This window comes from Aquarana catesbeiana, linkage group LG08 (assembly GCF_042186555.1).
Source record: "Aquarana catesbeiana isolate 2022-GZ linkage group LG08, ASM4218655v1, whole genome shotgun sequence".
Taxonomy (NCBI): Eukaryota; Metazoa; Chordata; class Amphibia; order Anura; family Ranidae; genus Aquarana; species Aquarana catesbeiana.
In genome coordinates, this window is record NC_133331.1 from 279,009,259 (window position 1) to 279,024,058 (window position 14,800).

General features: G+C 45.5%; 1 protein-coding gene across 1 annotated transcript; it reads left to right on the forward strand.

Moving 5' to 3' along the window:
* The first annotated feature begins 278 nt into the window (after nucleotides 1-278).
* Nucleotides 279-14,598, forward strand: LOC141104534 (uncharacterized). The gene is made up of 4 exons (XM_073594135.1): nucleotides 279-724; nucleotides 3,600-3,697; nucleotides 4,362-4,458; nucleotides 13,489-14,598. Exons 1-4 carry the CDS (start codon nucleotides 691-693, stop codon nucleotides 14,367-14,369), a joined length of 1,110 nt encoding a protein of 369 aa, XP_073450236.1. The 5' UTR covers nucleotides 279-690; the 3' UTR covers nucleotides 14,370-14,598.
* Nucleotides 14,599-14,800: the final 202 nt, after the last annotated feature.

Here is a 14,800-nt window from a genome sequence, read left to right on the forward strand (position 1 = left end):
CGGGGGTCCACCTATCTATCGTTTTTTTTTTTTTTTGAGTTCATTCACAAACTTTCTTCTCAGCATTACATACTCACATATTGTGTGTAATATGTCCGCCTGTGTCAGATTTCCTCGGAAAGAATAACTTGTATTATTCACTGCAGGCGGTTTCCATCTTCATGGTGGGCATTTGAAGCCCACAAGCATTTATTTCCTGGATGCGGTGAATGCTGTGCTCCCAGCATTCACCGCTCGTTCCCGCACATGCTCAGTGGCATCCTGGGAAGCCTGAGACTAGCTCCCAGGAGACTGTGCGGAGTCTGGGAGAGGCTAGAAACACACCTACTCCCACAGGAGGAGAACCAGGAAGTGCAAAGAAGAATAGAAAAATAAAAGGTAATTACGGCGATTTAAATTTTTTTAAATGGCATGTCAGCATCTAGGCAAGGAAGAGAATACATACAGATATTGTTCAAAATTTGGGTGGAACCCCGCTTTAACATGACAAAATGTAGAACATTTCAAGGGGTATGAATACTTTTTTAAGGCACTGTATGTGTTTGTGTGTCTGGAAAGCTATATTCATCTTTTATTGTTAAAAAATATATTGCAGTGTACGGTTTATGAACCAGATTATTCTCCAAGCATTGATGAAGACATACAGAGGAGTAAAAGTATTTAGACTGACCCATAGATCTATACAAGAAGATGACAAAGAACCGGCCGCCCCTCACATCACCGGGTAAGAGGAGCCTTTCATTTCTTGTATTGTGGATCCATCTAGAGCAGAAATCTACAAAGTACAGATCGTGGGCCACATCCGTCATGCCAGGCCAACTTTTCTGGCCCGCAGATGGAGTCTTCAGACTCACTGCAGGGATTGTCTCTGTCGGCTGTGGAACCTGTGCTGCATATTCACCCACAGCAGTATACCTTGCAGGTCCCACAACCCCTCCTGCCATCTCACTCTGTTGGCTGCTGGTAAAGTACACGTGCAAGGGGGAACTGTGAGATGGTTACAAATGTGCTGGGGGTGGGCTTAATGGCTCTGATGGGGACACAAACGTGTGCGGGGTGCGCTAACAAGGACACAAACATTGGGGGGGGGGGGGCTGATGGCTCTGATGGGGACACAAACATGTAGGGGAGCTAATGACTCTGATAGGGACACAAACATGGGGGGGGGGCTGATGGCTCTGATTGTGATTGGAACACAAACATGGGGGGGGGGCGGGCTGATGGGGACACAAATATGCAAGAGGAAGGTGATGGCTCTGATGGGGACAAAAATATGCAGGTGGGAGTGGGTTGTGACGGGATTACAAAAATGCAGGGGGGGGTGTGATGGGGATACAAAAATGCAGAGGGGGTGTGATGGCTCTGATGGGGACACGAACATGTGGGGGGGTGCGCTAACGAGGACACAAACATTGGGGGGCTGATGGGGACACAAACATGTAGGGGGGCTGATGACTCTGATGGGGACACAAACATGTAGGAGGGCTGATGACTCTGATGGGGACACAAACATGGGGGGGGGGCTGATGACTCGGATGGGGACACAAACATGGGGGGGGCTGATGGCTCTGATTGGAACACAAACACGGGGGAGGGGCTGATGGGGACACAAATATGCGAGGGGAAGGTGATGGCTCTGACGGGGACAAAAATAAGCAGGTGGGGGTGGGTTGTGACGGGATTACAAAAATGCAGGGGGGGGTGGGCTGCAGGGGCAGACTGATAACTCATGGGGCCCCCGGGCAATAGGAGATTATGGGGCCCCCAGGCAATCAGAGATTATGGGGCCACACGGTATACACACACACAGTATACAATCACACAGTATACACATACATGTACACACAGTATACACAGACAGATGTAAAAAAAACACAGATTTATACATACTATCCCTGGTTTTACTGAGGCTGGCAACCCTGATGGGGCCCCCTAGTGGCCCAGGGCCCTTGGGCAGTGCCCGAGTGGCTCAATGGTCAGTCCGCCCCTGGTAAGCTGTAATGTGCAGGTGTTCTGTGGGAGACACAAATGTGCAGGAAGACTCTGATGGGTGATGGGAACACAAAAATGTGGGGGCTCTAATAGGGACACCAATTTGTGGGGATACTCTGATGAGTGATGGGGACACAAATGTATGGGGGTCTAATGGGGACACAGATGTATGGGGAGACTCTGATAAGGACACGGATGTAAAGCCTCATAAACACTAGAAGTTTAGTCCCGCTGCATGATGCTCCAGCGTTTAGGTGCCAGCAAAGGATACAGGAGTACCATCCATCCCCGCTGTCAGCAGTCTGTGAAATTCTATTCTACTGTGGATTTATTTATAAATTATTTTTCTGGCCCTTGAAAACGTGTAAAATATACAATGTGGCTCTCAAACTAAAAAGTTTGGAGACCTCTAATCTAGATACACACATCTTCTGATATAAGGACATAGTGGGGCTGATCTACTAAAACTGGAGAGTGCAAAATCTGGTGCAGCTCTGCATGGTAGCCAATCAGCTTCTAGCTTCAGCTTGTTCAATTAAGCCTTGACAATAAAACCTGGAAGCTGATTTCTATGCAGAGTTGCACAAGATTTTGCATTCTTCAGTTTTAGTAAATCGGCCCCAGTATGTCAGGTTCCATAAGGTGTGAGGATGTCACTGTCTATTTCTCCATGGAGGAGTGGGAGTATAAAGAAGGACACAAGGATCTCTACAAGGATGCCATGATAGAGAACCGGTCGCCCTTCACATCACCAGGTAAGAGCAGTGTTAATTTTGTTCACCAAAATATTTTCATCATATTTTTCATCATATTTTCATCATATTTTTCATCATATTTTCATCATATTAATCAGAGGCATGTTTTCAGTGACAAAAACTATGACGAAAATCAATGCCAATTTTTTGAGAGAGGGACTTTTTTTATAGTAAGGGAATGGGAGAGAGAGACACCAGGCGGCCAATAGTACAGCGATATTTTATTTTTTTGTATTAAAACAATGGTAATGCTCTCACAAGCTTCCGTGTGAAACAGGCATGGAATAGGCTTAATATGAAGCCATCAGTAGTGGCAATAGTCCCAACTGGAGCCACTGGGATCATGGAGAGGCAGAAGCTGTCAGAGAGCTGTCGCAGGAAACTCGGAAGAACTGTCAGATGGAGCTGTCAAAAGCCTGGGTGCTAGTAGCCAATCAGCAACCAGTTTAGAGGCAAAACCATCAGCTGATGAAGGAAGAGGCTGTTGAAGGAGGCGTGGTTTTGCCTCTGAAACATTCCCTGATTGGCTACTAGCACCCAGACTATTGACAGCAACATTTGACAGTTCTTCCTGGAAGAACGGCTCTGACAGCTTCTCTGGATCTTATCATTCTAAACCAACATATGTTTGTGTATATGCTCAGGCATATAAGGTAGTCAGGAGTAATTAGAAGGACACAGGGATCTGTAGGACATCATGATGGAGAATCGGCCACCCTTCAGATCCCTGGGTAACAGAAGACCTTAATTTCTTGTAAAGAGAAGAGTCTTGAGGATCCACCTAGATACACACATCCTGTGATATAAAGACATTGAAACAATGTGTTCAGTCAGTGTGTGTGTTTCCTACAGATGGATCCAGTAACAGAAATCCCCCAGAGAGATGTCCCCGTCCTCTGTATTCCCGGGACTCCACACAGGAAGATCAGGAGATCCCTCAGCATGATCAGGTAGGAGGAACTAAAGGTCCTAATTTAAATTGATATTTTTGCTCAAAAGCAAACACCCCCAGCGCTTAGAGAACTTGTACACAATCTCAATAGCGTGCGGACCATCAATGTCAATATAGACAGACAGGGGAATCTAGCAAAGAGATGTAGAAAAAAAAAAAAAAAGGAAGGCACAAGTGCTTAGTGCATTACCAGAAGATTTATTATTGCGTATCCAGTAAAAGCCAAATACATAATCACAAAAGGGAAAAATGTAATCATTGTGTAACATCGATATCAGATCAAGTGTTAGTTTAGTGTCACCTGATCCAATACACCACAATGTCGGCAAGCTGACACTTTTTGGGTGACACGCCCCCTTCCAGAGAGCTAAGCCAAACTCATGTCCTCATATTAGGCACACTAATGGTCCATCACCAAGACAACAAGATGATGGTATAACAGCAACAGACCAGGTCAGAGGTTGCATTCAAAAACGAAATAACAAACATAAATTACATATACTGTATACAATGTGACTTGTATACATAAATGCAGTACCAAAAGAGCCCTGGGTATTATTACAGGATAATATGTGTAGGATCATAGCAAAGTATGCATCATGACATCAGCATCATTATCATTATTCACAGTTACAAACTAAAAGGTGTTGTATCTCATCTAGGGTGAAGGTCTCATTGTTGTTAAGAAGGAAGAAGAGATGTCCATGACTGGTGATGAGCTGTGTGAGGAGGAAGAAATCCCTCCAGAGATCAGCACAGGTGAGTAATAAACACTAAATCCAGAGAAGAGTCCCAGATTCTCCTTGTTCAGTCACTACAACAATCTCTTCTTCTCCCCCCTCCTCTGTCAGTAGACAGTAATGGGGAGACAGTATGTGCCCAGTGGGGGAGTCAGGAGACATCAGCCTCTATTAGACTCCGGCTCTCCTCCTCACATCATGTCATTGTGTGTTACCAGCCAAGAGATGTGACCAGTCTCCCCCCACACACACTCTCTGGGGTCTCTCATACATCTCAGTACAGGGGGCTTCACTCTCATCTTTATTCACAGACACCAGAGGCACTCAGATAGATGTCAAAGCTGTGGAGGATGAAGGACATGTGGGGATAAAAGAAGAGGAAATTTCTGTAGAGATTGGCACTGGTGGGTCATTAATACTACTGTATATACAAAAAGTCACAGATCTTCATTTTCACTACATCTATCTTTTTGTTCACTTCCTCCATCAAACAAAATCAAAATTGTATGTTAACTCCCATAGTGGGTGGTTACTGAAGAAGTTGATAGATTGGGTTCTTATATGCGAAAAAACCTACTCATGAGCTAGTCATCTCTGCCTCTTGAGATGGCTTTGTGTCATTGATTTTTGTCATTGTCATTAATCACGACCTTATCCATTTCACACTCTCCTTGTCTCCTACCTCCCATGCTGCCAACCCACAAACCACTACCCGCAGAAAACTTTGCAACCTCAACCCTTCCCGTCTTCATTCTGCTACTGATGGCCTTTACGACAAAATCGCACCCCTGTCCTGCCCAGACCTAACTGCTTCCATCTACAACAACACCCTGTCATCCTCCCTAGATGTACTTGCTCCTCTTTCTACATTCAGATCGAGGCCCCATCTGCCACAACCCTGGCAAACAGACGACACCAGAAGTCTCAAGAGACGTAGCCGTGCTCTTGAGCAAGCATGGCTTAAATCTAAATCCCTGCAAGACTTTACCTACAAATCTACAAATCTCAAATACAACTCCTGCCTCCGGACTGCTAAACAAACCTACTACAACACTCTCATCCAAACCTTGTCAACTCTTTTCTACCCTTAATTTCTTACTTCACCCCCCCCACTGCCCTCACCCACCAACTTGCTTACAGCTCAACAGATTGCCAACCATTTCAAAAGTAAAATCGACACAATTCGCGACACAATATTCAGCATTCAACTTCCTCCCCTACCCAACACATCAGGTCCAACACCACACTCAATACTCTCCTCCTTCTGCCCTGTTACCACCAACAAAGTTGATAAACTCCTCTCCATGGCCCACCTCACCACCTGTCCCCTGGACCCTGTCCCCTCACAATTTCTGCGACCACCTTCCCGCTCTATCCTAAACTCCCTAACCCACATCTTCAACCTCTCCTCTGGCACCTTTCCTTCCTCGCTCAAACATGCACTGGTTACCCCCATACTTTAAAAAACCCTCACTAGATCCCACCTGTTTGATTAACTTAAGACCCATCTCCCTGCTCCCATTTGCCTCCAAGCTCATCGAACGCCTTGTCCATGACCGAATGAGTCTCTACCTCACGGAAAACAAGCTTCTCGATCACCTACAGTCCGGTTTCCGTCCACAACATTCCACTGAAACTGCCCTACTAAAACTCACCAATGACCTACTAACTGCTAAAACCAATGGCCATTACTCCATACACCTACTCTTAGACCTCTCTGCTGCCTTAGACACAGTTGACCACCTGCTCCTCCTCAGCAAACTACACTCCCTTGGCCTCTATGATTCTTCTTTATCCTGGTTCTCCTCTAACTATGTCAGCGCACTTTCAGTGTCACTTACAACTCCATCTCCTCCGCTCCTCTTCCTCTTTCTGTTGGGGTACCCCAAGGCTCCATCCTTGGACCCCTCCTATTCTCGCTCTATACCTCTTCCCTGGGCCAGTTGATAACCTCCCATGGCTTCCAAAACCACCTCTACACCGACGACACCCAGATCTATCTCTACACTCCTCAACTTACCCCCTCGATCTCCTCACGGATCTCAAACTTGCTGACTGACATATTGGTATGGATGTCACACAACTTTCTCAAACTCAATTTTTCTAAAACTAAGCTTGTTATATTTACTCCTTCCCGGTCCCCCCCCATGACTTTACCATTAAGATCAACAGCACAACCATTGGTCCCTCCACACATGTCAGGGTGCTGGGTGTAATCCTTGACTCTGAACTCTCCTTCAGTCCGCACATCCAATCACTGCCTAAATCCTGCTGCCTTAACCTCCGCAACATCTCCAGAATTCGATCCTTCCTGACTAATGATACCACAAAGCAATTTATTCACTCCTTGATTATTTCCCGCCTTGACTACTGCAACTCTCTCCTAAATGGCCTACCCTTACGCAGGCTATCCCTCCTTCAGTCTATTATGAATGCTGCTGCTAGACTAATACACCTCACTAACCAATCCGTGACTGCTGCTCCTCTCTGCCAATCTCTTCACTGGCTTCCCCTACACCACCGTATAAAATTCAAAATGCTAACCACAACATACAAGGCCACCCACAACCTCGCCCCCAGCTACATCACCAACCTCATCTGCAGATATCGGCCAAATCGTCCCCTCCACTCCTCCCAGGACCTCTGGCTCTCTAGCTCCCTTGTTACCTCCTCCCATGCTCGCGTTCAGGACTTCTCCAGAGCCTCTCCCATCCTCTGGAACTCCCTGCCCTGGTATGTCCGATCAGCCCCTAACCTGTCCACCTTTAGGAGATCCCTGAAAACTCACTTATTCAGGGAAGCCTATCCCACATAACAACTGTCCCCGAGCCACCCCCATCAATCATTCCCCGCATCTATTACCTTTTGTACCACCACCCCCTCCCTTTAGAATGTAAGCTCTATGAGCAGGGTCCTCCTGTCCCTTCTGTATTGAACTGTACTGTAATTGTGCTGTCCCCACTCTACATTGTAAAACGCTGCGTAAACTGTTGCCGCTATATAAATCGTGTATAATAATAATTGATCTATCCCATTACCAAAATAAAAATTTACTTTTTTTCGCCCATGGTGGGGATACTCTCTTTAGGAAGTCTTTGCTTTCCCTAACACTGCTGAGCAAAGAGGGAATCTTTCTCTATATTAAGTTCCTCCAGAAGTTTCTTGCTGTAGGAGGGCTCCTCTCTCTTTCTCCATCCTCGTATTCTTTCTTCCTGGGGGGGAACCTTGCCCTTTCCCTCTTTAGGTTCTTTATCTACATTTACATCAAAGGGCGCAAACACCTAGTGCATTATTCAAGGCAGTTTAATAAATGTAAAAGCTTTAGCTCTGAGGAAGGGGGCTTGACCACCAAAACCTGTCAGCTGTGGATGTCCTCTGTCTGAACCTTTTGGGTTTAAGGTCTGATTTCTGGGTCTGAGCTTGTGACACACTATCTATTTATGTGGTTTTTGAGTATGTTTTCATCTTTCACCTTCAGTAAAGTGCCTTGGATAATGCACTAGGCGTTTGCGCCCTTTGTTCCTTTGTTGTCTACACAGTGAAGATTCCCCTATCTGAAGAGGGCTGCAACACTGCCAACATCTAGTCCGGGTTGCATAGTAGCCATTAATAGTTTGAGGAATATATGGCCAGTTTCTCTGTTTTCTTAGCGCCAAGGTGTCAAGTTTCTTTTGTTTCCTGGTAAGTTCTTCACCTGCAGCCTGGGGAAGGTGAGAGGAGGACCTCCTTCGTATTAAAGACATAAATGATTGTAAAGTCTCTTTTTTTTAATAACAAACATGTTATACTTACCTCTTATGTGCAGTGGATTTGTACAGAGCAGCCTGGATCCTCCTCTTCTCTGGTCCCTCTTCGGCTCTCCTGGGCCCCCCCTCCTGTCGAGTGCCCCCACAGCAATCAGCTTGCTATGGGGGCACCCGAGCCGAGCGTCTTTTCAGACACGGAGCTGTCAATTTGGCCCCGTCCCCTCTCTCTCCTGATTGACAGCCACAGGAGCCAGTGGCGCCACTGCTGTGCCTCAGCCAATCAGGAGGGAGAGTCCAGGACGGCCGAGGAACTTGTAGAAATCGCTGGACGAAGAGGGGGCTCAGGTAAGTATTAGGGGGTGCTGGAGAGGCTGCTACACACAGAAGGCTTTTAATCTTAATGCATAGAATACATTAAGATAAAAAAATCTTCTGCGTTTACAACTCCTTTAAAGCTGTAGTCCAGGAACTCGGCTACTTTGTAAACACTGCAGGCTTACCATGAGTTATGTCCAATGAAGTGTCTGCCACCTCATAGACTTATCCTTATTATTTACATCTGACAGGTTTATTGTGCCCCAGGAGGTCCGCAGCTGCTGGCTGTGATGTTAGCTCATTCAAGAGCAGAGTAGCTGGAACTGCTATGCCTGCCCCTCCCCTCCTTCTGCCCATTCACAGAAGCCTTTGTGTTGTGTGAACTCATTCACACAACACAAAGGCTTCTGTGAATGGGCAGCAGAGGGGAGGGATGGGCATTGCTGCTGTGTGTGCTTCTCTCCTCTCACAGCCAGAGTGTTTCCTCCAATAAACCTGTCACATATAAGAAAAAAAGATAAGTCCCAGAGGTGACATGCACCTAATTAGACTTAACTCATAGTGTGCCTGAACTTTTTGCAAAGTTGCTGAATTCATGAAGTTCAGCTTTAAAAAATGAATACCTTTTATATATTGGATGGTTTCATTGATGATCATTGAGAAGCTTCTGGCTATCTTTACAGACTGTCTTAGAACTTGTTCACACTTGTGTGAATACTTACATTATTCAGCACTAGAAAAATACAGGTTTCCACAAGGGCACACATTAAACAATTGTGAGACACACTTGAATGCAGCCTTTGTATGATCTGCGGTGCAGAAATCTGCAGCATGTCTGCATCGCTTAGCCTCTTCCCCGGCAGTGGGCGATCCTTGATAATACAGGGAGCGGGGATGACGTTAGTGCCATTCTGCATCATTACACTAGGAGTGCAGGGTGCTGTGGTTACCAAAATGCACATAACTGGACTAATATCCATTTTTATACCCTGCCTAACCACTTAATGCCAGGCGACGTACCGGTACGTCGCCTGACTTTGAGTGGTCATACCAGGTTGATATACGTCCTATTATTTCCAAGAGCCCAAATGCGATCCTTGTGAAATAATATAAGTGGCGCTAAATACCAGTGATAAACCATTCAACACTCGAAGGTGATCTAGTGCATCTATCTACAAAAGGAAATTGGAATAGATGAAGTGAATAAATCTATATCAGAGAAAAACTGTTCAATATAAAATTAACAGTGAAAGTGTGCCATACACAAAGCAATATCAATGACACATAAAACAAAAGTGAGATCAAGTGGTAAAGTCCATAAAGTCCATAGACAGACCACCGTGCAGGAAATGTGATGAATCTGGAAACGGTTCACCAATTCACTTAGTGTCAGTGACTCCACTCCCCTTGAATTCAGCACTCACCGACTCAAAATGCCTCACACTCTCGTGTTTTGGCAACAAAGCATAGATGTAAAGCGGATCAGCTGAGGGTGTAGGCTCCGAATTCCTTGTTAGTCCCAGTGTCACCGACTCAAAATGCCTCACACTCTCGTGTTTTGGCAACAAAGCATAGATGTAAAGCGGATCAGCTGAGGGTGTAGGCTCCGAATTCCTTGTTAGTCCCAGTGTCACTTCTTTGTCAGCATTGGGCTGCCTTCCTGAACATGGTGGACCTTGCCTGTGCAATGTGCATTGGCACAGCAGCTTGTAACCTTCATCTGGGATCTCCTTGCTGCAGTGCTTTCTCTACCCTGATTCCTTTCACATGTGTGGTTTGGCTGTGCTCACCTATAGGAAGTGACACTGGGACTAACAAGGAATTCGGAGCCTACACCCTCAGCTGATCCGCTTTACATCTATGCTTTGTTGCCAAAACACGAGAGTGTGAGGCATTTTGAGTCGGTGACACTGGGACTAACAAGGAATTCGGAGCCTACACCCTCAGCTGATCCGCTTTACATCTATGCTTTGTTGCCAAAACACGAGAGTGTGAGGCATTTTGAGTCGGTGAGTGCTGAATTCAAGGGGAGTGGAGTCACTGACACTAAGTGAATTGGTGAACCGTTTCCAGATTCATCACATTTCCTGCACGGTGGTCTGTCTATGGACTTTATGGACTTTACCACTTGATCTCACTTTTGTTTTATGTGTCATTGATATTGCTTTGTGTATGGCACACTTTCACTGTTAATTTTATATTGAACAGTTTTTCTCTGATATAGATTTATTCACTTCATCTATTCCAATTTCCTTTTGTAGATAGATGCACTAGATCACCTTCGAGTGTTGAATGGTTTATCACTGGTATTTAGCGCCACTTATATTATTTCACAAGGATCGCATTTGGGCTCTTGGAAATAATAGGACGTATTGCACTGTTTATTTAATAAGTGGCAGCTTTGGATTCACTCCATTAACTTCTCATACATTTAAGTTTTACACATTTGTTTTCATACACTTTGTGCTTTAATTTTCTCACATCTCTCATAGGGGGGTGAACACCCCTTTATTTGGCATTGAGCGCAGTGGTGAGAACTCAGGAAGGGCGCGTTGGTTTGAGTTTTCGTTTTTTTTTTTGATACATACCAGGTTGATGCCTACAGCTGCAGACATCATCTCAGTATTGTTTTTTTTAGAAGCAACTGAGCTCTTTCTTGTAAAAGTAATCCTAGTGGCTAAATAGCCACCTTCCGCCGCTTTCCTGAGCTCGTCGGTCCCCCCAGGGAACCCAGGATTGCAGCCGGCTGACCATAGAGCTGATGAGATACCGGAAGGGCCCCAATCATCTCTATGGTCTAAGACAGCAGTCCCCAACCTTTTTGGCACTAGAGACCGGTTTCACGGCAGCCAATTTTCCCAGGGACAGAGTCTGTCCTCTGCCTCTTTATGGCACAGTCCCCCTTTACAGTGAAGTCCCCTTTACATCACAGTGCCCCTTTACATTAATGTCATTGGGACTGCTGTGTAAATGGGGCACTGTAATGTAAAGGGGACTGCTCTGTAAAGGAGGCACTGTAATGTAAAGGGGGGCTGTGATGTAAAGGGGACTGCACTTTAAGGGGGCACTGTGATATTAAGGGGACTTCACTGTAAAGGGGCACTGTAATGATTACAGTGCCCTTTACAGTGCAGTCCCCTTTATATTACAGTGCCGCTAGCAATCACAGCCTCCTCCACCACAGTGCTCCTTCAGTGTGCCCCCCCCCCCCCCTTTTCCTCTCTATGATGACACTTCCCCATCCTAATCTCTGCATCCCCTGCACAGGACTCATAGCTTTGGCAGGACAGAGGCTGTGATCCGTCCGTGTGTCCTCCCCCGGCTCCTCTGCCCGCCCGACGATGTCATTCTATCAGCAGGGCAGGGGGCGGGAGGAGCTCTCCATTCCCATCTGCAGCTCCTCACACCCCTGCCCTGCTTATTGGATGACATTGTCGGCCAGGTGGGCGGAGGAGCCAGGTGAGGACAAACAGGCATGGCCACACAGCAGGAGGTGAGCATTGACGGCCGCCTGTAATAGCCCCGTGCTGATCACGGAAGCCGCTCATCTCCTGCTGTGTGGCCCAGTCATCAACAGGCCACGGACCGGCACTGGTCTGCGGCCCAGGGGTTGGGACCCCTGGTCTAAGAAACCTGAAGCCACGAGTATTTCATCACTTATGGTTTTGCCGGTTGTAAACAAACCGTTAGTGGTTTATAAAAAGCATCAGATCTAATAGTAAAGAGGACCTGTCACTGCCTATTGCTATTATAACAAAGTTTCCATACCTTATGATAACAATAGAGGTGATAAACAAAAAATTAAAAAATAAAATAAAGGTGCAGTGTAAAAATAAAAAAATAAATATATATATATATATATATATATATTTTTTTTTTTTTTAAAGCGTCCCCATCCCTCCGTGCTCGCGCGCAAAAGCAAACGTATGCATAGACCCTGTATCGGTATGTAAACAGTGATCGCTCCACACATATCACGAGCGTCATAGTGAGATCAATAATTCTAGCACCAGACCTCCTGTGTAAATCTAAAGTTGTAACCTATAAAGGCTTTTAAAGGGTTGCCTATGGATAATATAATTTCGTAGTTTGTTGCCATTCCATAGGCGTGCGCAATTTTTAAGAGTGACATATTTATTGTTTATGTTTTTACTCGGCACAACATCATATTTTATATTTTACCAAACAAATGGGTATTATTTTGGGTTTTTGTGCATTAAAATTCATTAAAGGGTTACTAAACCCTCGTGTTTTTTTTTTTTTTTTTAAATAACAAACATGTCATACTTACCACCGATGTGCAGTTAGTGTTGCACAGAGTGGCCCCCGATCCTCCTCTTCTGGGTACCCTCATCGGCACTGCTAGCTCTTCCCTGCATCCCCCGCATCGAGTGCCCACATGGTCCAAGCGCTCTCCTTCGGCGGACACCCCTGTAGGCTTGCTCCCGAGTCCTGCTTTTGCGTGCATTGACACAAAAAGCAGGACTCGGCCTCGCCACCACTCATCCCCCGGCGCCTGCGTCATTGAATTTGATTGACAGCAGTGGAAGCCGATGGCTATCAATCTATCTAATCAGGACACGAGACACCAGCTAGAGCTGGTGTGCTCGTCCCCGGGGAGAAGAAAACCGGGTTCAGGTAAGTAAAACGGGGGCACTGAAAAATTGCAACACCCACCATTTTATTCTCTAGGCCAGTGATGGTGAACCTTGCCACTCCACTTTTGGAATTACATTTCCCATGATACTCATCCACACTGCAGAGTGCATGAGCATCATGGGAAATGTAGTTCCAAAACATCAGGGGTGCCAAGGTTCGCCATCACTGCTCTAGGCCCTCTGCTTTGAAAAAAAAAATGTTTAGGGGTTCTAAGTAATTTTCTAGCACAAAAAATAATGATTGTTACATATCGGAGAGAAGTGTCAGAATAGGGCTGGTTTTCAAGTAGTTGATTATTTTAATTTATTTTTAAATCTTACTTCTTCCAGGTGGACGCTACAGAAGGTACAGTATAGAAGAACATCCTGATATGTCTCCAGACAATAAAACAGAAGATGATGAGATCACAGCCAAGTCTTCTGAAGTAGACCCCATTACCCGAAATCTTCTCCTAGAACCTCACAGTGCTGATCTATCATGTGGACCCCCAACAGATGGAGCGAGTTTTGTTGATAAATTATCTGGTGACACCTGCGAGGATGGCAAATCATTTCACCAGAGAGCCGAATTCCCCTCCCACAGGTTAGGACACAAAGGCCAAAAGCCGTTTGTATGTTCTGAATGTGGGAAGTCTTTCACTCGGAGATACAATTTAACTGTCCACCAGATAAGTCACAAAGGTGAGAATCCATATTCCTGTTCTCAGTGTGATAAAAAGTTCCCTATCAAGTCATACCTTGTCAAACATGAAAAACTTCATACAGGAGAACACACATGTTCAGAGTGCTGGAAGTGTTTTTCCCAACGAGACCATCTTAGATACCATCAGAGGACTCACACGGGAGAGAGGCCGTTCGCTTGCTCGGAGTGCGGAAAATGTTTTAACCAGAAAGTCCACCTTACCTCCCATCAGTTGACTCACACGGGGGAAAAGCCTTATTCCTGTTCAGAGTGCAGGAAATGTTTCACCTGGGGTAATGCCCTTATCGTACATCAGAGAACTCACACAGGACTAAAGCCGTATTTATGTTCGGAATGTGGTAAATCTTTTTCCCAGACCAAAAGCCTTGCCTGTCATAAAATGACTCATACGGGGGAGAAACCATATTCATGTTCAGCGTGCGGGAAGTGTTTTCCATTCAGACATTTACTTATTAAGCACCATACAGCTCATGAAGGAGAAAAGCTGTTTTCATTAACAGAATATTGACATTTCCCAGAGGAGACATCATATTTGAACAGTAAACTTTCTGTGCATGATTATGGTGGTCTACCACAAGATCTTCCTACACATCCGTATCCTGGCTCCAGATATGAAGGCTGCCTTCTCAGGACTGGGGAAGTCCAACACCACACTGTGAAAAACATAAGAGGTAGCATTGTCTGTTGCACTTTGTGTAAGTAGATATGAGTTTTCCTTTTTATCAATAAATGTACCCTGGATCCAAACAGCTTACATGTTTTGAGGGTTGCGCCGGAGCCGGAGCTTCTTCAGAGGGCACAACCCTCAAAACACGTAAGCCGTTTGGATCCAGGGTACATTTATTGAAAAAAAGAAAAACATATGCAGTATCTACTTACACAAAGTTCAACAGACAAAGCGCATCATGATAATAGGGATGGGCTGAACACCCCCCCGCT